This window comes from Cynocephalus volans, chromosome 9, assembly GCF_027409185.1.
Source record: "Cynocephalus volans isolate mCynVol1 chromosome 9, mCynVol1.pri, whole genome shotgun sequence".
Taxonomy (NCBI): Eukaryota; Metazoa; Chordata; class Mammalia; order Dermoptera; family Cynocephalidae; genus Cynocephalus; species Cynocephalus volans.
The window spans coordinates 132,877,935-132,899,488 of NC_084468.1; the positions used below are offsets into that span (position 1 = coordinate 132,877,935).

At 35.9% G+C, this 21,554-nt stretch overlaps 1 protein-coding gene across 6 annotated transcripts in view; it reads right to left on the reverse strand.

Annotated features, from left to right (window-relative positions):
• Window positions 1-21,554, reverse strand: part of LRBA (LPS responsive beige-like anchor protein) — a 754,439-nt gene that overhangs the window by 201,702 nt on the left and 531,183 nt on the right. For all 6 annotated transcript variants that reach the window (XM_063108839.1, XM_063108840.1, XM_063108844.1 and 3 more), the window contains exons 43-44: window positions 19,726-19,841; window positions 11,759-11,871 (exon numbers count right to left, since the gene is read on the reverse strand). In XM_063108839.1, coding sequence (XP_062964909.1) covers window positions 11,759-11,871; window positions 19,726-19,841 — 229 coding nt within the window. The remainder of the gene's footprint in view (window positions 1-11,758; window positions 11,872-19,725; window positions 19,842-21,554) is intronic.

Genomic DNA, 21,554 nt, shown 5'->3' on the forward strand with positions numbered 1-21,554 from the left:
GAGTATGGATTATTGCCAAGTTCCACAGTCCCATGTTCTAGAGTGACTACACCACTACATGGTGTTGCATCCCCTGGGTCCTAAATGACCACTGAGCCCTATTTGCTCTCATTCTCAAATTGCAGCCAAAATCTGTTCCCCAGGCCCAAACCTCCAGAGCATCCCATCTCCTACAGGGCCGGGCCAGTTCTGTGCCTGCCCCACAGGGTCAGAATCACAACTACAATCCACTCCACTGGGCCCAAGCTGCCAGGTGATACCTCAGAGTCATAGATCCTGTCTCTGTGGGCAATCTACATCCAACTCTGCCACAGAAAGTGAACCTGCATCCCAAGACATGGGTGCCACAATAGGTTCACAAGATGCTGAGCCTAGGACACGAGCTCCACTGCCACTCGGAGCACCTGTATCTGGAACACAGCGCAACCGCAGCTGTTCGCAGGTCATGTCAGACCCAACACCAAGAGGGATCCCCTTGGCAAAGTATCCCCATTGTGTGGAAAATGAGAATAGGAGGACCCCAAAGGCCCTTGCTACCTAAGACTTAGCAACCTACCCCATTGCTGCTGCTACAGCCACAAACTTCTACAGCCGAGGTCACTGAGACACCTACAGTTATCACTGAACATACATCAATCACAACTGAAAAAGCTGCAGAGAGACTATACCACTGTATCTACACAGAACCAGAATCATGACAGCCTTCCCAACTGGCACATTAAGATCCTTCAGCAGGTGAAAGACTTTCTTTATGAAAACCATTGTAAAGCTGGAAGAAACTATGTTCCAGTAGATACAAAAACATCAATGCAAGGACACAGTAAACATGAAAAAGCAAGGAAACACACACCACCAATTGAATACAACAACATTCCAGTGACAAACTCCAAAGAAAAGAAAATCTACGAACTGCCAGAAAAGGATTTCAAAATAATGATCTTGAGAAAACCTAATGTGATCTAAGAGAATACAGATAGACAATTCAACAAATCGGGAAAACAATCCATGATATTAATGTGAAATTTAAGAAAGAGATAAATATCATTTTAAAAAAAAAAGAACAGAACAGAAAACTTACAGCTTAAGAGTTGAAGGAATGAAATTTTTTAAAAAATACAACAGAGAGCTTAAGTAACAGAATAGATCAAACAGGAAAAAGAATTTGAACTTGAAATAAGTAGCTTGAAATTACTGAATCAGAGAGAAAATAAAAAGAAATAGGAATAAAAAGGAATGAAGAAAGCTTATAGGAATTATGGGGCACCATTAGTGAACATATTTTCACATTATGGAAGTTCCAGAAGGAGAAAAGAAGGGGAAAGGCATAAAAAGCTTATTTAATGAAATAGCTCAAAACTTCCTAAGTCTTGGGAGAGAGATGAACATTCAGATCCAGGAAACTCAAGGGTTCCCCAATAGATTCCATGCAAAAAGGCACTTATCCTCAAATTAATGAAAGTCTAAAAACAAAAAGAGAATTCCAAAAATGGCAAGAGAAAAGCATCCGGTCATATATAAGTAAATTAAACTAACAGCCAATTTCCCAGCAGAGACCTTACAGGCCAGGAGAGAATGGGATGATATATTCAAAGCGCTGAAAGAAGAAAATTGCCAGCCAAGAATACTATATCCAGCAAAGTGATACTTTAGGAATGAAAGAGAAATAAACTCTCAGACAAACAAAAACTGAAAGAAGTCATCACCATTAGACCAGCCTTTCAAGAAATGCTGAAAGGAGTCCTACATCTGGAAGTGAAAGGAAGATAACTATCATCATGAAAGCATGCAAAAGTATAGAATGTACTGACTAAAGCAAAGACACAAATGGGAAAGAGAAAGTAATAAAACTTCATCACTACAGAAAACTACCAAACTGCAATGATAAACAATAAGAGAGGAAGAAAGGAACAAAGGATATACTAAACAACCTGAAAATAATCAACAAAATGATAGGAATATGTCTTCTCACCTACCAATAATAACCTTGAATGTAAATGAACTGAATTCCCCAATTAAAAGACACGAATGGCTGAATGATATCCTACCATTTGCAGCAAAATGGATGGAAGTGCAAACCATCATTTAAGTAAAGTAAGTCGAGCACTAAAAGACAAATACTGCATGATACCACGCATTTGTGGAATCTTAAAAAAAAAAAAAACAGTGACTCTCATAGAAGTAGAGAGTAAAATAATGGTTAACAGAGGCTGGGGTTAGGGGGAAGAGGGAAAGTGGTGGGCTAAAGTTTATAAAACTATGATATCTACCCTAAGTGAATCACTGTGCAAGTATTGAAAACATACTGTACTCCACAAACATATACAAGTAAATGTTAAAATATTTTGAATTGAAAAAAAAAGACTTATCAAATCGTACACTTTAAAAAATGCAGTTGTGATTTGCAGTTTGAAAAACATTAGCTTAGTATTTAAATTCTGGTTATTCCCATTAGCTATGTGACTTTGTGCAACCTGATTATACTCATCACGCCTAAGTTTCTGCCTCTGTAAAAGACAATAATAATGTTACCTGTCTTAACGTGTTTTTGTGAGAGATAAAGGAGCTAACACATGTTAAATACTTAGACAAGAACCTGGCATACACTAAGCTCTCAATAAATAATAATGAATAATAATAACTAAGTGAGATGTTCCTGCCTTCCGAATTCCACAGGCAAGATAATTGAGTTCTCATTTATAAGCGAATGGTTACCATTTGCATTTCAATCTAAGAACACACTAGATTTTTTTAATAGGTAACCAGATTACAAATACATATTATATATTCCAAAATAAAAATGCTGATAAATTAGAAAAGAAATAATTGCTTTAGATGGTCTTGGTTTGTCTCTGTTAGAAAACTGGTTTACTCAATCATTTTCCAAAGTAAAGAAAAGAAAAAAAAATGGATCATCGTTGCAAAAAAATCTTCCTAATCTACACAGGAAATCTTGGTACTGAAATATTCAGCCACTATAATTTGTTTTTATGATATGACATTTTTGTAAATATATTTCTGTCCTAATTATAATTTCTTATAAAGAAAATACAAAAAAGTGTTGACTCATCTCTTCCAAGGAGGTTGTCAAAATAAAAAATCAATGTGTATTTAAAAAATTTGGATTACTGTCACTCCAAATTCTATCCATGGTTAGATCTGTCTTTTCATCAGTCAGAATTTCAGACTACCGATGAAACAACGGGGAAAGTAGGAAGAAAAATCAGCTTCAAAACTGATCCCTTTTTTAGCTTTGAAAGAATAAATTAAACCATTATGCTAAATGAGGGTTTTTTCAATACAAATAAAGATTTAATTTTCATTGGTTTTTCAGACTAAAATAGATTTGATCTTCTCAACATACTAACAATACTAATTTGCTAATAAATAAGGAGATATTGAAATACATGAAATACAATTTTATACTTCTGAGAAGACATTTTTTACATTGTTCCATTCAGACTCTTTCTTTTCTCAAAGAATGATCAGAAAAATAATACAGAAGAAAGAGTGTTGATTACATTAATTCAGCTTCAGAAAAAAAATTCCTTGAGCAACATGAAAGAGATTTCCAAATAAAATTGTAGCTTTGTATCAAAGCTACTAAAATTCCTCCAAAAATCAGCTTTGGAGAAATTAAATGGGCATAAATATGCATAAATAATTCAATACCTTTTAAAGCCAGTCAGGCTATATTATCTACTTAAGGATGGGGATAAAATGTGATTATGTTCTAAATTAAGCTTTGCACACAATGTTTGCTAAGACTTCACAAGTTTATTTAAACAAATAGAAATGTTGGCAAAACATATACCATGGGACAAATCTTTTGATACAATTCTATTATAATCATTATTGTACAAATACAGCTCATTTGTGTATAAGATGTATTCCTGAAAATGTGTGCATAAACAGATATTTGAAAATTGAATCACATTGTAAACATTTTGGCAGACTTAAATACTAAAAGAAATGAGATGATTTTATTAAGTAAACAATCACTACAATTTTATAGGTACAAAGTACAATTCTCAAATATCTGATGTGCTTAATTATTTCAGTTAAAATAATATAGTTAATTTCAAACTCACTTATTTCATCAATATTTAATGAAAGCAATTAGTACTACTACAATTCTATTTTCATGAACCTGAATGACTTTTGTAGCATTGAAACTACTGCTTTATACGAAAAAAGATGCTAGTTATAAGTGATCTCATGTGATCTGAACGTTACAGCTTTCAACTTCTTCCCAGACTTGCTAATTACTGTTCACTATCCAACTGTGCACACTTCAGTTCTTACTGAAAGCACTCTTTATGAATACATCTTCCTCAGCCAAAAGTATAAATATTTCACAAAATCTCTCAAAACATAAAAATGGATGCCACTACAATTAAAGGCACCAAATCACACAAATGATATTTCTTATGTCTTTGTTTAGTGGATATAATCTTATAGGAACAGAACTGTCCTACATGTGTCAGTCACATCCCTCCAGTAGGTTCACCTGGGAATGTTTTGGGCATGTTCTCAAGGTGATCATAGAGAAGCAATAGCAGAAACACGCAGGTATTCTTCCAAAGTTCTACTTGCGTCGACTTTTCTAACTTTATTTTATTTTATTTTTTTTCTGGACTCTTTTTAACTGTGGTAAAATATACCTAAAATTTACCATTTTAACCATTTTTAAGTGTACAGTTCAGGAGCATTAAGTACATTCACACTGTTGAGCAGTCACTACCACTATACATCTTCAGAATTTTTTTCATCTTCAGAACATGAAACTCTACATCCATTAAACACTGACTCTCCATTCCTCCTTCACCCCAGACCTCAGCAACCATCATGCTAATTCTGTCTCTATGAATTTAACTACTATGAGTATCCTATGTGAGTGGTATCATACAGTATTTGTCCTTCTGTGACTGTTATCTCACTTAGCATAATGTCTTTAAGGTTCATCCACACTGTAGCATGTGTCAGTTTCCTTTCTTTGCGGGGTGGGGGGCAGACAGCTGGCAGGTATGGTGATCCAAACCCTTGACCTTGGTGTTATAACACTGTGCTCTAACCACTTGAGCTAACCAACCAGCCCTTCCTTCCCTTTTAAGGCTGAATAATATTAAAATGTATGTATATATCACATTTTTTTTCATCTATTTACATGTCAGTGGACATTTGGATTATTTCCATCTTTTGGCTGTTGTGAATAATGCTCCTACAAATATAAACATGGGTGTACAAATATCTATTCACATCCCTGCTTTCATTTCTTTTGGATATATATCCAGGAGTTAAATTCCTGGATTACATGGCACTTGACAGAGTTTGGACGTGTTGTCCCCACTAAAACCCATGTGGAAATCTGATCCCCAACATGGCAGCGTTGGGAGCTGTTTGAGTCATGGGTGTGGATCCCTCATGAATGAATTAATGCTCTCCCTAGGGGAGGGGAACCTGAGTGAGATCTTGCTCTATTAGTTCCCACAAGAGTTGGCTGTTTAAAAGACCCTGGCACCTCCCCTCCCTCTCTCTCTTACTTCCTCTTGCCATGAGATCTGCTTGTACTTGCCAGCTGCCTGCTGCTTGCTGCCATGAGTAGAAGCAGCCTGAGGCCTGCACATCAGATGCAACTGTCCCAGGATCATAAGCCAAATAAACCTCTGTTCTTTATAAATTACCCAGTGTCAGGTATTCTGTTATAGCAACACAAAACAGACTAATACAGAAAATTGATACCGAGAAGTAAGGTGTTGCTTCCTGAAAATGTGGGAGCAGCTTTGCAACTGGGTAAGGCAAAAGGTTGGAGGAGTTTAGAGGACTTAGAAAAAGACAAAAAGATGAGAGAATGTTTGGAACATTTTAGAGTTAAATGGTTAAATCATTGTGACCATAATGTTGATGGAAACGTGGACAGTAAAGACCACGCTGATTATGAGGTCTTGGATAGAAATGAGGAACTTATCAGGAATTGGACAAAAGATAACCTTTGCTACACCATAGCAAGGAACTTGGCTGCATTGTGTCAATGTCCTAGGACTTTGTGGAAGGTGGGACTTAAGAGTTGTGGACCAGAATGTCTGGTGGAAGAAATTTCCAACCAGCAAAGCATTAAGGAATCTGCATGGTTACTTCTAACAGCCTACTCTGAGCTATGGCAGCAAAGGCATGATGTAAAGCCAGAATTTAAAAGGGAAACAGAGCATAAAGATTTAGAAAATTTGTAGCCTGGCCAAGTGGCAGAGAAGCAGAGAGCCAGAGAAAAATGCAAGGGTGAAGCAGATAAACTGACTGGTAAAGACATTAGCTTGGCAATGAGGCAGCCAGATGCTAACAGCCAAGACAATGGGAGAAAGGCCCTGAAGGCATTTCAGAAGTCTGGAAGGGTACCCCTCCCATCACAGACCCTGAGGCCTAGAAGGACTGAGTTGTCCCAAAGGACAGACCAGGGGTGCAGCTGCCTTTGGGAACCTGCTCCCTGCATCCCAGCTGCTCTGGCTGGAGCAGCCCTGCCTTAAGCAGCCCCAAGTGTGGTTCATGCAGCAGCTCTGGAGAATAGAAGCCTGAAACCTCAGTAGCGTCCACATTGTGTTAAGTCTGCAGGTAGGCAGAACATGAGAGCAGTGGAGGCATGGCAGCCTCCACTCGGATTCCAGAGGATGTATGGAAAAGCCTGGGGCCCAGGCACAGACCTGCCTCAGGGGTGGAGCCGCTGCAGAGGCCATCTACTAGAACAATGCTGAGCAGGAAAGTGGGGTCAGAGCACCCGCAGAGAGCCCTCACCAGGAAATGTCTAGTAGAGCCAAGGCAGCAGGGCTGCTGCCAGGACCTCAGAACTGTAGGGCCACTGGTAACATGCAATGCAGCCTGGAAAAGCTGCAGGCACCAGCGCGGCCCAGGCTGCACCTGGTAGAGCTGTGTAAGTGAGGCTACCTGAGGCTTTGGGGGCCCAGATGCCCCACTGTGCCCAAGATGCAGGACTTGGAGTCAAAGAAGATTATTTTGGAGGCTTTAAGACTTAATGTATGCCCTGCTGGGTTTCAGACTTGTTTGTGGCCTGTTTCTCCTTTCTTCTGGCCTATTCCTCCCTTTTGGAATGGGAATGTATGCCCAATGTCTGTTCCACCATTGTGTCTCGGAAGTAGATAAATTTGTTTTTGGTTTTTACAAGTTCACAGCTGGAAGGAGTTTGGCATTTGGTCTCAGATGAGACTTTGAACTTTTAAGTTTGTGCTGGAACAAGCTAAGACTTTTGGGACTGTTGGGATAGAACTACTGAATTTTGTCTGTGAGAGTGACATGAGTTTTGGGGGGCCAGGGGCAGAATGATAGAGTTTGGATGTGTTGTCCCCATCAAAACTCATGTGGAAATCGGATCCCCAATGTGGCATTGTTGGGAGCTGTTTGAGTCACGGGGGCAGATCCCTCATGAATGGATTAATGTTCTCCCTGCTGGAGGGAGACCTGAGTGAGATCTCGCTCTATTAGTTCTCACAAGAGCTGGTAAACAACCCTGTCCCTGGTACCTCCCCTCTCTCTCTTGCTTCCTCTCACCATGATATCTGCTTGTACCCACCAGCTGCCTGCTGCTTTCTGCCATGAGCAGAAGCAGCCTGAGGCCTGCACCAGATGCAGCTGTACCAGAATTGTAAGCCAAATAAACCTCTGTTCTCTATAAATTACCCAGTCTCAGGCATTCTGTTACAGCAACACAAAACAGACTAATACAGCACTGTAATTCTATTTTAATTTTTTGAGGAACTACCATACTGTTTTCCATACCAACTGTACCATTGTACATGCTCACCAGCAGTGCACGAGGTTTCCACTTCTTCACATCCTCCCCAACACTTGTTATTTTCTGGGTTGGTTAGTTTGGTTTTGATAATAGCCATCCTAATGGTTGTGAAGTAGTAGCTCATTGTGATTTTGATTTATATTTCCCTAAGAATTAGTGATATTAAGCATTCTCTCATGTTCTCATCGGCCATTTGTGTATCTTCTTTGGAGAAATGTCTGTTCAAGGTCTTTACCCAATTTTGAATTTTTATTGTTGAGTTTTAGGAGTGCTCTATATATTCCGGGTATTAATCCCTTATCAGATATGTGATTTGTAAATAAGGCTTTCCTTTGAAAATTAAAACTTTCTATTAAAAGTGAAAATGTAGACATGGAAACTACTACAATTTCTTAGTTCTAAACACTATACCAGGCACCAGAGATACAAAAGTTAAAAATAAAATCTTCATATTCAGTGATTTTGCTTAACAGGGAACACAGAGAAGAAAATGTTAAATTATAATAAATTTTGACATGTATTATAACAAAATTATACAAAGAGTATCACAGGAGTTCAAATTTCTAGATAAAGGGGAGAGGAATAGCAAAGGCACAAGGGGTAAACATGAGGCATTATAGGATCAGATGACGGTAGCAAAGACAGGGGTAGAGACAGAAGATGCAGTAATAAAATAGGCAATGAGCAGATCTTAAACACCATTGTTTATCACAGGGAAAATGTTAACCTTTGTGTTGGTATCACTGGTGAATACTGAAATTGTCTAGACTGTGTGAGGAAGTTCATATCCTGAAAATAGAGAGTAGGAGTTACTCCCAAACATATCCAGTGTTAATCACACCAGGGCAAAAAAGCGTACATCTTGGAATGGGTAAATAAGGGAACAAGTTCTCTCTGATGTCAGAAAAATGGAAGTCCCTGGACTCTACGTGAAGGAAGCTGGATTTGGTGAGTGAACTGGTACCTGTCATGTTGGGATCTGCATAAACTAGGCAACGATCTTCTGACTGAAGACTGTAAATCACTGAGAGCCTTGAACTTCTGCTGTGATTGGGAACTCAGCAGAGCTTTACTTAAATACTTGACTGTGGCCTAAGATGAATTTAGAAGAGTTAAAAGAAAGGACTACGTATATTATTAGAGAAAGTCAGTACTAACAGCAAGAAATCTGGTGTTCTGAGAAGGTTAGAGTGACCAAGATGGGTAAGGTAGCAACACTGTTTCAAGGTACAGACAGGGGAGAAGCAACAAAGAATCTCCAGGTTAAAAATATGGAATATATAAACATTCATTAGATATTCATAGAAATTACTAAAGAAAGAAGCCTTAGGAAGAAGACTAGCCTTTCTGCTCACCTGAACTAATGCGAGCATGGATTCAGTACTCCTTATACATTAAAAGATAATGACCATAAATTTAAATTGGAGGAATCTGTTTGAACTCCTGATGTATTTCATCTTAAATGTGCTCCCAGCTCCCTCTAAAAAAGGCAAGAAATAATGACAAATCCAGTGGCAACAAGCACAACATACCATACTAACAGAGTTCCCACTAGGACTCTTCGAAGAAATAGATGATTCTAGATCTGGGACAGAAATTGTGAGAGTTAGGACTAGATCACCTTGTCATACAAGACAGCATGGAAGTTACCAAACACTAGCATTGTGTCAAAATTACTCAGCAGCATCTTCAAGAAGCTTTCAGTGGTTAAAGAAGAAACAACTGAACATCAATAAAGATAATAACTGCAATGGACTGAAACATCAAATACTTAAATTAAAATCTGTGAGTTCATAAAGACATTTTACTAAAAGTCAGTTGAGCACCATTGGAGGATGTTAGAAACCAACTCAATATATTGAAAACTGGTATATAAAGAGAAAGAATTAAAATTTTATCCTGCCTTTCCTTTGTGGCCTACCTACTGTACTGGATAACCTAATAGTTTGTTTATAGAATGAGTCCTGAAAATAAATGAAACAAATGTGACAATTAAAATATTGCTATTTTGCAATGTTTACTGAACTAATGAATCCATGCAATAAATATCAGTGGCTGCTAACAGCACAAAAAAGAAATAAAGTAGATACTATATGCCTCTGAAAGAACTCAAAAATATCTGATATTGAATCCAAATTCTATCAACCTCTAGAACAAACTATCAATTTATAAGAAATATAGAAGACAGAGGAATATGTTAGACTATAATGAAATCAGTAAAATAAAATCGATGCTGTGAGAAAATCTACAAGACAATGCGTTTCTTCAGCTAATAAATTAGGAAGAAAAAAAAAGAAGGAAAGTAAAACCTATGGATTAAAAAGAGACGTAAGAGAGATATCAACTGATTGCAACATATGGCCCTTATTTGGATCCTAACTTAAATAAACAGACTAAAAAGAATTATCAAAGTTGTAATGCAATTGGAAATTTGATACCTCCTGGGTATTTGATGATATTAAGAAATTATTGTTAATATTTTGGTTTTGCTAATGGTATTAAGGTTGTGCCTTAAAAAGGGAGACCTTAGCTTTTAGAAGTACTTATTGAAATATTTATGAATAGAATGACACGATGTCTAGCATTTGCCTCAAAGTAATATGAAAAAGGGGAAAGAAGATGAGAGCAAAGATGAAATAAGACTACCCAAGAGTTGATAATTTTTGAGGCACGGTCTACTTTTGTATATGCTTGAAATTCTCCACAACAAAAAGCTAAATAAAAAGAAACATAACCTTATTTTATATCCCAAAATGATGATTCAGGCTATTATATTTATTTATACTGAAGGGCAGAAAAGGAAAGTTCATAAAGAATGTCTAAGATATAGAAAGTTTTTAAAAAACGATACATACACACACACACACACACACACACACACACCTACAGGGCTACTTCAAAAAGCTCATGAAAAAATAGAATTGAAAGATAATACCAATCTTTCCATGAACTTTCTGAAGTACTGTCATATATATACATATACATACATACATACATACACATATATTCATCCATAAAAAGAAGAGCAAATAAAATAAAAAGAAATACAATTATTCCTCATTGGTGTGTGGCAAATCAGGGGTTATTTCTATTTTATTTACATGTTCTAGCATTTTAAAAATCTAATGAAGTTAATAATGATACTTTAAAACTGGGAAAAAAATCATATATATTTTATTATTTATTTCATTTAACACTTACTGAGTGGCAGGTACTGTGTTAGGCAGGAGGGAAATGATGATAAACAGGAATTCTATCATTATGGAGCTTAGTGGGGGAGACAAGAAGAACCAAAACAAGTAGGTAAAAGAATATATAAAATGAAGGATACGGTAGGTGCTATGAAAGAAACAGAGTAGAATATCAGGGAAGGAAAGTAATGGTTTCTTTGAGGAGGTGACCTAAAGGATGAAAGAGTCAGCCACTCACAAAGTAAAGAGATGAAACATTAAAGGCAGAGAAGCAAAATTCTGCATTCAATGATAAGTCCAGAAGGGTTCAAGCATGGGAGTTATAAAACTCAAAATTAGATATAGAAGATCCATTGTGTTGCAGTGAAGAATGTATCAGAGAAGGGCAAAAAGTAACAGGGAGATCAGTTAGGAGATGGGAGTAGTGCAGGGTCACTTATCTTTATATAAGAGTACTGCCATGATTTTCTTTGTACGTTTTTATCAAATACTAACACCCTTACAAGAAGTTGACATTTGGGAATAATGCCTTCTCAAATGTATATGGAAAAATAGACATAACTTAATATTTTAAATTGTTATCAAGTTTATCACGCACATTAAATTTTTCAACTTTTGAGAATCTTGAAAAATACATTTAAAAGATATAGATATAAAGGCTACAATTATATTTCAAAATTTTTTAAAGTTATGTGAAAATAGCTAAATATAATCAAATTTATTTTTATATGCAAGACAATTATATTTCAGATGATTACTCAGAAATTACCTTGGACAAATCTCTGAAGTTGCTTGGCAAGGTAAGATCCAGTTCTTCTGATTCATAATTAGTAATAACCCAGGGAAATACTGGATATTGATTTAAGTCATTGTAACTCCGTCCTGGTAGGGAGAAAAGAGTCATTCTTAATTTAAAATAAAAAATTTGAAATGATAAACAGATTCACTAATATAACCTACTAAAAATAACAAAACTATCTAACAATTTTTGAGGGTCAGACATTGTTCTAAGTGCTATCCATACATCATCTCATTGAATCCTCGCAGTAATACTACTAATTTCATATCAACCTTTTTTTATAGATGAAAAAATTGAGGCACAAAAGGTTAGGTAACTTGCCCAAAATCACACAACTGTTAATGGTCAAACCATATTCAAAGTCAGAACCCTGGTACCAAAGTTTATGTTCTTCTAAACTATGCTTGACTCTTTTATTATTTGAAAGTCTGCCCCAAATAAAATACCTTTTATTCAGACTTTAAAAAACAATTTACAATTCTCAAAAAGTTTTCAAAACCAGAATCTTTTCTCTGCTACTAATTAACCCACAAACCAACTAAGCAACCAAGTTTAAGTGACTTAATACCTGTGGACATTGATTGGTCATCTGTACAATGAGGCGGTTGTAATAAACAACACTGAAACTTCTGTGACGTTTTCAAATTCTATAGTCCCTTGAAAATAATGCACAGCATAACCAAGTGTTCCTTGCTCTAACCCCCAAATGCTGCTCTTCTTATGTCTCTTTTAAACTACCGGCATTCAGTAACATACAAGTATTTATGTTTACTAAAAATATAAATTAAGGCAAAGAACTAGGTAGCCCTTGTATGTATGCACAGCAGTTTTCTGGATATCACCAAATTGAGGAGGCGGCACAGCAGATGAGATCATAATTTCTGAAGTCAAAATTCTGGCATTTGAATCCAGCTCCACTATTTACTAGTCTGTAACCTATTTTTAGATAGATTTAATGTGAGCAGACTTTTAAGGCTAAAATATAAGAGAAACAAGTATGTATATATATTAATATTGTTTGAATTCCTTTCTTATTGAGCATCCTATCATCTCCGTTCTTTTTCTTTCTCAACTGTATACTGATGTCATATCAATATACAGCTGAATATTAAAGTAGTTCTCTATACAAAGTCTTAGTATCTAAGCTTTTTTTTTATGCTCTGATGTTTTTAACTTTTTATTTTATCCCTCCCTAATAATCTTGGGTTTGAGGCCTATTGAGGCAAGAGGTTTTTTTTCTGACTGACCTAGAAAAAGTCTTACAACACACGAATAAGAAGGACAATTTTAATTCAGAGGTAACTATGTCACTACATATTTCTGTCAATAATTTTAATTTGTCCCAGAAAAAGTGACAAAACTTAACAGCAAAAAGCAGTCTTTTTTGATCCCTGCTCCTCTCCCACTTCCTTCTCCTTCTTATGGAGATGTTAGTAAACAGTAAAATCCTCATCTTGTCCCATCTGCTTAGAAAATCTAAAATAATCAAAAGTTTACTGTATCTTAAAAAAAAAAAAAAAAGGATATGCAACTGCTCAGTGTAATTAGACTTTTAACTAAGTTAAATTCAATAAGTAGTTACTGATGCCTACTGTCATGATATAGTAAGAACGTATAAGTGGCACAGACACAGATAATAGAGTCAAAGAAATCTTAAACAACATTAAGACTTAACCCCACCCTCTGCTGTATAAAAAAACCACCTAAAACAAATTATTGATTCTGTTTTTAAAAACAAATACATGAGGAATATATTTAAAAGTCACTGTAGACACAACAGAGGCTATTTGAGAGTAGACACTTCATAAATGTTGCTCCATAATCAATAATTTGCATTCAGTCAATATGGATTAATTGATTTACTACATGCAAAATATGCCCGTTAAGCTTGTTATGTAAGTTCCCTGTCTCTAGCCATTACTTAGAAATTCTTGTAGTTACTAGCTATATAAATCTTACTAAATTCAACATAACTGTTCACACTTTCTTTATTCCTTTCCCTCAGCTGACTGTGAGATAAACTTCTCCCCAACAGATAAAATTTAGACTCTCAATGGGAACCCCCAACTTCCAGTTCTTCACAATATACTCCCTCTCTCTTCCCCAGGTATGTAACAGGGTGTTTCTTCTCTGCTAAGAGTAATTCCTTTACCTGAGCTTTTGAACCTGTCTTCCTTCTTTCTTGCATTGTTAATCTTCCTCTCTTCTCCCTCATTCATGTTTTCTCCCCTTTGCCTTAATCCATCCTGTCTTTACTATCATATTTAAGAAAATTGTAATCCACATCCAAAGTTGTCATTTCATCTCCAGCTATTCAGTCTTTATAATCAACCATTTTAATTGCTTTAAAATGAATCCCTAAAGCCACCCAGCTGCAGTCTGCACAGCCATGCCCCACAAGGCTTCCACCACTGGAGCCTTGAGCCACACCCAGCTGTAGCATCCAGAGCCCTGCCCTGCATGGCTTCTGTCCCCTGAGCCCCACGCCACCAAGCCACAGCCTCTGGAGCATGGCCACAGCAGCTTGAGCCCCACAGTGCAAGGCCAAAGCTGCCCTCAGCCATGGCCACACCCATCGGTGCTCCACGGACTACTGAGTCTACGAAGAACAACTGAGTCTACCTGGAACTACAAAGACTATAGAGTCTACCTGGAATCAAAACTAAAACCCTACCCAATAGACATCATAAAAAATAATCTACAGGAAGGATTCTCTCTCCTCAAAAGTCACTCCAGAGTAACTGAAGAAGCAACTGCTCCACCAAATGACCAGACATCAACATAGAGGTACTAGAAATACAAAAAAAAAAAAAAATTCAAGAAAATATGACACCCCCAAAGGAATACAATAACTGTCAAATACCAGACCTCAAACAAAAAGAAACCACTGAAAGACCTGAAAAAGAATTCCAAGCAACAATCTTCAGGAAACCCAGTGAGATACAAAAAGACTCAGAAAGATGACACAATGGGATGAGAAAAACAATCCAAGACATGAAGGAGGAAATATACAAATAGATAAATGCCGTAAAAAAGGATGTAACAGAACTCCTGGAACTGAAGGAATCATTCAATGAAATAAAAACTACATTTGAGAGCTTAAGCAGCAGGCTACAGCAAGCAGAAGAAGGAATGCCTAATCTTGAAGACAGTGTTTTCAAAATAACCCAAAAATACAAAAAATTAAATAAATAAAGGAAAAGGGATTTTTAGAAATGAAGAAAATCTTCTAGAGCTAAACCACCTTAAGTGCATAAATATCTGACTCATGGGTGTCCTGGAAAGGCAGGTAAAAGAAAAAGGCACTGAAAAACCTATTCGATGAAATAATACCGAAAAACTTCCCAAGTACTGGTAGAGACATAGACTTCCAGAACCAAGAGGCTCAAAGATCCCCAAACAGATTCAGTCTAAAAAGGTCCCCTCTGAGACACACTGTAGTCAAACTGTCAAAAGTCAAAGACAAAGAGAGACTCCTAAAAACAGCAAGAGAAAAGTAGCAAGTCACCTATAAGGGAGACCTCATCAGACTAACAGCAGACTTCTCAGAAGAAATCCTACAGAAGAAAATGGACAATATATTTAAAGTACTAAAAAACTAAAATAAAAAATTTTAAAAACCTGCCAGCCAAGAATACCATACCCAGCAAGGCTTTGGTATAAAATCCTCAACAAAATATTAGCAATCATAACACACATCAAAAAAAATTATACACCATGATCAAGTGGCATTCATCCCAGGGATGCAAAGATGATTCAACATACTCAAATCAGTAAATTTGATACACACATCAACAAAATCAAGAACAAAAACCATATGATCATCTCAATAGATGCAAAAAAAGTACATGACAAAATTCAACATCCATCCCTTCATGATAAAGACTCTTGACCAATCAGGTATAGAAGGAAGGTAACTCAACACAATAAAAGCCATATATGACAAACCCAATGCCAATATCATTCTGAATGGGGAAAAGCTGAAAGCTTTTCCTTTAAAATCAGGAAAAAGACAAAGATGCCTGCTCTCACCACTCCTATCTAACACAGTATCGGAAGTACTTGCCAGAGCAATCAGATGAGAGAGAGAAATAAAGGGCATCCAAATAGGAAAAGACAAAGTCAAATTGTCCCTGCTTGTACATAACATGATCCTGTATTAGAAAACCCTGAAGACTCTACCAAAAACCTCAAGCTGATAAACAAATTCAGTAATGTTCCAGGATACAAAATCAATACACAAAAATCAATAGCTTTTTATATTCCAACAATGAACTAGAAGAAAAAGAAATCAAGAAACCAAGCCTATTTTCAATAGTCACCAAAATAATAAATACCTAGAAATCAATTTAACCAAGGTAGTGAAAGATCTCTACAATGAGAATTACAAGTCACTGCTGAAGGAAATGAAAGAGGACACCAAAAGATGGAACTACAGTGCTCGTTCATGGATTAAAAGAATTCACACAGTGAAAATGTCCATACTGCCCAAAGCTATCTACAGATTCAATGCAATACCCATCAAAATACCAGTGACATTCTTCATAGAAATAGAAAAAAACAACCCTAACATTCATATGGTATGACAAAAGACCCCAAATAGCCGAAGCAATCCTGACCAAAAAAAATAAAGTTGGAAGCATTACACTTCCTGGCTTTGAATTATATTACAAAGCTATAGTGACCAAAACAGCATGATAGTGGCATAAAAACACTTGGACCAATGGAACAGAATAGAGAACCTAGAAATCAACCCATGTATTTATAGCCAACTGACCTTCAACAAGGGCACCAAGAACTTAAAATGGGGAAAGAAGAGCCTCTTCAATACATGGTGCTGGGAAAACTGGATATCCATATGTAAAAGAATGAAACTCGACCTGTACCTCTTGCCATCTACCAAAATCAACTCAAAATGGATTACAGACTTAAATATAAGACCTGAAGTTTTAAAACTCCTGGAAGAAAACATAGGGGAAACACTCCAGGATGTAGGGCTGGGCAAAGACTTTATGAATAAGACCCCAAAAACATCAGCAACAAAAGAAAAAATAAACGAATGGGATTATATCAAACAAAAAGCCCTACACAGCAAAAGAAACAGTTAACAGAACAGAAACACAACCTACAGAATGGGAGAAAATATTCACACACTATGCATCTAGCAAGGGAATAATATCCAGAATACACGAGGAACTCAAACAACTTAACAGTTAAAAAAAAAAAACAACCCAAAATCCAATTAAAAACTGGGCAAAGGAGCTGAATAGACACCTCTCAAAGGAGGACATACAAATGGCCAACAGACATATGAAGAAATGCTCACCATCACTAATCATCAGGGAAATGAAAATCAAAACCACTGTGAGATACCATCTCACCCCAGTTATACTAGCTATTATTAAAATGACAGAGAATAACAAATGCTGGTGAGGATATCGAGAAAGGGGACCCTTCTGCACTGTTGGTGAGACTGTAAATTAGTACAGCCATTATAGAGAACAGTATGGCATTCCTTAAACAACTACAGGTAGAACAATGATGCAATCCAGAAATCCCACGATGGGGTATATACCCAAAGTAATGGAAATCTCATGTTGAAGGGAAACCTGCACTCCCATGTTTATCACAGCCCTATTTACTATAGCCAGGCTATGGAACCAACCTTAATGTCCATTGATGGATGACTGAATAAGGAAAATGTGGTTGATATACACAATAGAATACTACTCAGCCATAAAAAGAATAAAATTCTGCCACTCACAGCAACATAGATAAGCTTGGAGAAAACTATGTTAAGTGAAACAACCCAGGCACAGAAAAAGAAATACTGCATGTCTTCACTCATAAGTGGGAGCTGAATAAATAAATAAACAATGGCGCAGGGGGGGGGGAGAAAGAAAGAACTATCACAATAATACGTAGAACTTTTGGAAACAGAACAGAACCATGGATACTAGAAGTGGAAAGTGGGAGGAGGAAGAGGGGAGGGGAAGGGGCATTAATGAGAAATTAATGAGAAATCAGTTAATGGAAACAAAAAATAATTACACACTGTAATGATGAATAAGCTAACTTTCCTGATTTGACCATGACATATTGTACACAACTACTAATATTCAATTTTGTACCCCACAAATATGTATAATCATTTATGCTTCAGTAAAAAAAAAAAAGAACCCCTTTAAAGTAACCAGTAAATCCCCAAATGCCAAAACCAAAGACATATCCTGTACTAATTTTTAATTTTCCCTTAATCTCCCTGATTTAACACAGGGGCAAACACACTTTTCTCTTTCCTCTTGCCTCTCAAGACATTTGATTTACCTCAATTTTCCTGCTACTCTATCTAGAAACTCTAGGATCAATCACTCATTCTTTTTGCCTTAACTCGAATTTCCTGCCAACACAGTAAACCATCATCTTTCCCTAAATCCAATTTCTGAATTCTTTTTCCATTAATGGCACCACCATTTCTCTAGTGATTTAGGCCAGAAGCTGGGAAGTCTTTTCTAACACTTTCTTCTCACTTAGTCCCTACATTCAGTCAGTGGCATATCAAATGGATGGTGCCTTATAAATTCTTGTGTTATTTGATTCTTCCTTTTTTCTTTTTTAATCCTTCCTTTGAATTCCCACTGTCACCCCTGTAATGTAGGCCCTCATTACTTTTTATACATAACTGCCTCCTAACTTTGCTCTCTCTCCAGTCTCTCTCCACTGCAATTTATCTTACATACTGCCTCCAAGTTAATTTTTCATACAGTTCTAATATCACTTGTGAACTTAAAAACTTTCAAAAATTTCCCAACAAATTCCTCAAATTGACAGAAAATCTTTCACGATATTTTTCCACACTAGCATTCTCATTTTTTCCTCACATCTTTACAAATCTATACTTTATGCACACACACACACACATACATACACAAACTATACCATCAATTGTTCTCTAGGTATAACTTATATTTCCCCATCTTTGGATGTTCACTTATGCTTTCAACTTTACATGAAATAACTTCTAATTTCCCAGCTACCTCCTCTGCTAGTTAAACTAATACCCCTCTTTACGTGACCACTGAAATCTTTTCTTTTCTCCTTAGTCTCACCAATTGGATAAACATAATTTCCCTCTCTCTCTATCCTTTTAATCCCCATAGCACTTTGAATTTCTTTTACTGAATATATGTCTCTTTGCTGTACAATCGTGTAAATGCTCACATTTGTACTTAAAATAATTTCTCTAAGAATAAGCAACATGCCTTATTCTCTTTATATCTCCCTTGTGCCTTGAATATGAACCATGTCAGCTTGTTGAATTGAATCTCAATGTCTCACAAATACATCATTTTCTTTATTCTAGTTGTCACAAATGAAAAGTAATAACACATTTCTACTCTGTAGAAATGTACTTTCTTTCAAAGTAAGCAGTTTCAATGAGTGATTTTCAATGGCATTACATGATTACAGACCTTGTACTGGGTCATTCGGTCTTTAGGTTTTCATGTATGGGTCATAATATAAATATTTCTTTACTTAATATTTTATCCAAAGTTTTCTTTTTTCTATTTTGTATTTCATTGTTACATAATATAACATATTTCTAAGTTGTTAATGGGTTCTTAAGATTTTACAAGCTTCTTCATTCCTACTATTCTATAATGAGCCCAATCTTACTATATTAAATATCGGCAAATTCTCGTTTTCTCTTTCCTTGGAAGAAAGTTTTTATACCAATTTTTTATTTCTCGCTAGTAGCCCACTTTTCATATACAAAATTTGAAACTCTATTATTAAACAACTTTTGATAACGTATTCTGGGAATAATAATGGCAATAAAAATAAGCTACTTATATACCAGTACTCAAAATAATCTAACCATATCACAATTAATAATTTATTGCTTGAAATAAGTCAATGTGTGCACTTAAGATTACCTGCTATTGTGTTAAGAAACATCAGGTACTCAAAATTTGAAATTTCTCTGTGTTGCCATCTCTGGGTCATATTAGAAGCTTTAAAAAGTTGACGAGGACTAGCTAATGAAATATGTCTGCAAAAAAAAAAAGATTTTAATGTAGAATCAACTTAACTTCAGATTAATCATATCACAATAATAAATCACGAATCATCTGTGCTTATTTATTCATAATGACACCTATAATTCTGAAAAGTTCTATTCATGTTAGATTAATGAATACTAGAGATGTTTCGATTTACAATCGATGGTTAAACAACCAATTAGGACTAGCCAGAGATCTATTTTACGTGTTCTATTCATTAAAGTAAGCTGTCATTACAATACCATTATAATTTCTAGGTTCCATAAAGTTTGATGAATAACAGTATGGTTAATAATTCATTGGTTTACTTATATAAAAAGAAAGAATTATAGTAACTACAAAATGCACAGAAAAGTATATTCACATGTCTTTATCAGTTTTAATAGTCATCTCTTAAAGACAACACATTTGTACAATATAAATTTAAATATTATATTTGCATACCTTTTATAACAAGAAGAAAGGGGATTCTAGACTATTGAGGTATCTACTCATGGGGTGGGATAAAGATAAGAGAAACTATTGACATTTTTTAATACAGCTTAATAGAATACCAAATATTCTATGTTCTCCTAATGAAATGTAAATACATTAAGACAGATACAATCGACCAATACTAAGGAGAAGTGAGAAATAGGTAGAAGGATTAGTTATTACATTCAAAGCCTAGAGTCTCAGAGCAGTATGCTGTCACAGTTCTTCCTACCACAAAGGACAAGGTAACTTTTTTTTCTCTTTAAGATTTAATAAGTTATAATTAACATACCATAAATTTATTCATTGTAAGTGTACAATTCAACAAGTTTTTCTAAAAAAAGAAAATTTCTATAATTGTGCAATTATCACCACAATCTACTTTAGAATATTCTCATCACCACAAAAACTTGCCTTGTGCCTATTTACAGTTAATCTCATGCCTATCCCCAGCTCCAGACAACTACCGATCTACTCTCTGTCTATATAAACCTGGCTTTTCTGGACATTTCACATAAGTGGAATCATACAGTGTCAGGCTTCTTTCACTAACCATAATGTTTTTGAGGTTCATCAGTACAGAAGCATGTATCAATAGTCCATTCCTTTCTATTGCTGAATAGTATTCCATTATAAGAATATAGTATATACCACATTTTTCTAATCTAGTTGATGGATATTTAAATTGTTTCCAGTTTTTGGCTATTATGTTATTATAGCCATTTTAGTGAGTGTGAAATGGTATCACATTATAGTTTTAATGTACATTAATGAGCATCTCTTCATGTGCTTATTAGTCATCTGTTTATCTTCACTGGTGAAATGACTATTCAAATCTTTTCCTCCATTAATTGAGTTGTGTTATATTATTGAGTTGTAAGAGTTCTTTATACACTCTGGACACAAATCTGAGGTGGTTAATTTTATGTGTCAATTTGACTGGGTTAAGTGATACACAGATAGCTGGTAAAACACTATTTCTGGGTATGTCTGTGAGGGTGCTTCCAGAGAGATTAGCATTTGAATCCATAGGCTTAGTAAAGTAGACTACCCTCCCCAGTGTGGGCGGGCATCACCCAATCCACTGAGGACTGAAGAGAACAAAAAGGAGGAAAGGTGAATTGCCTCTTCTCTTTGAGCTGGGACCTCCATCTTTTCCTGCCCTTGGACAGTAGATCTCCTGGTGCTCTGTCCTTTGATCCTCCCTCCAACCCCCACTCTCAGACCTT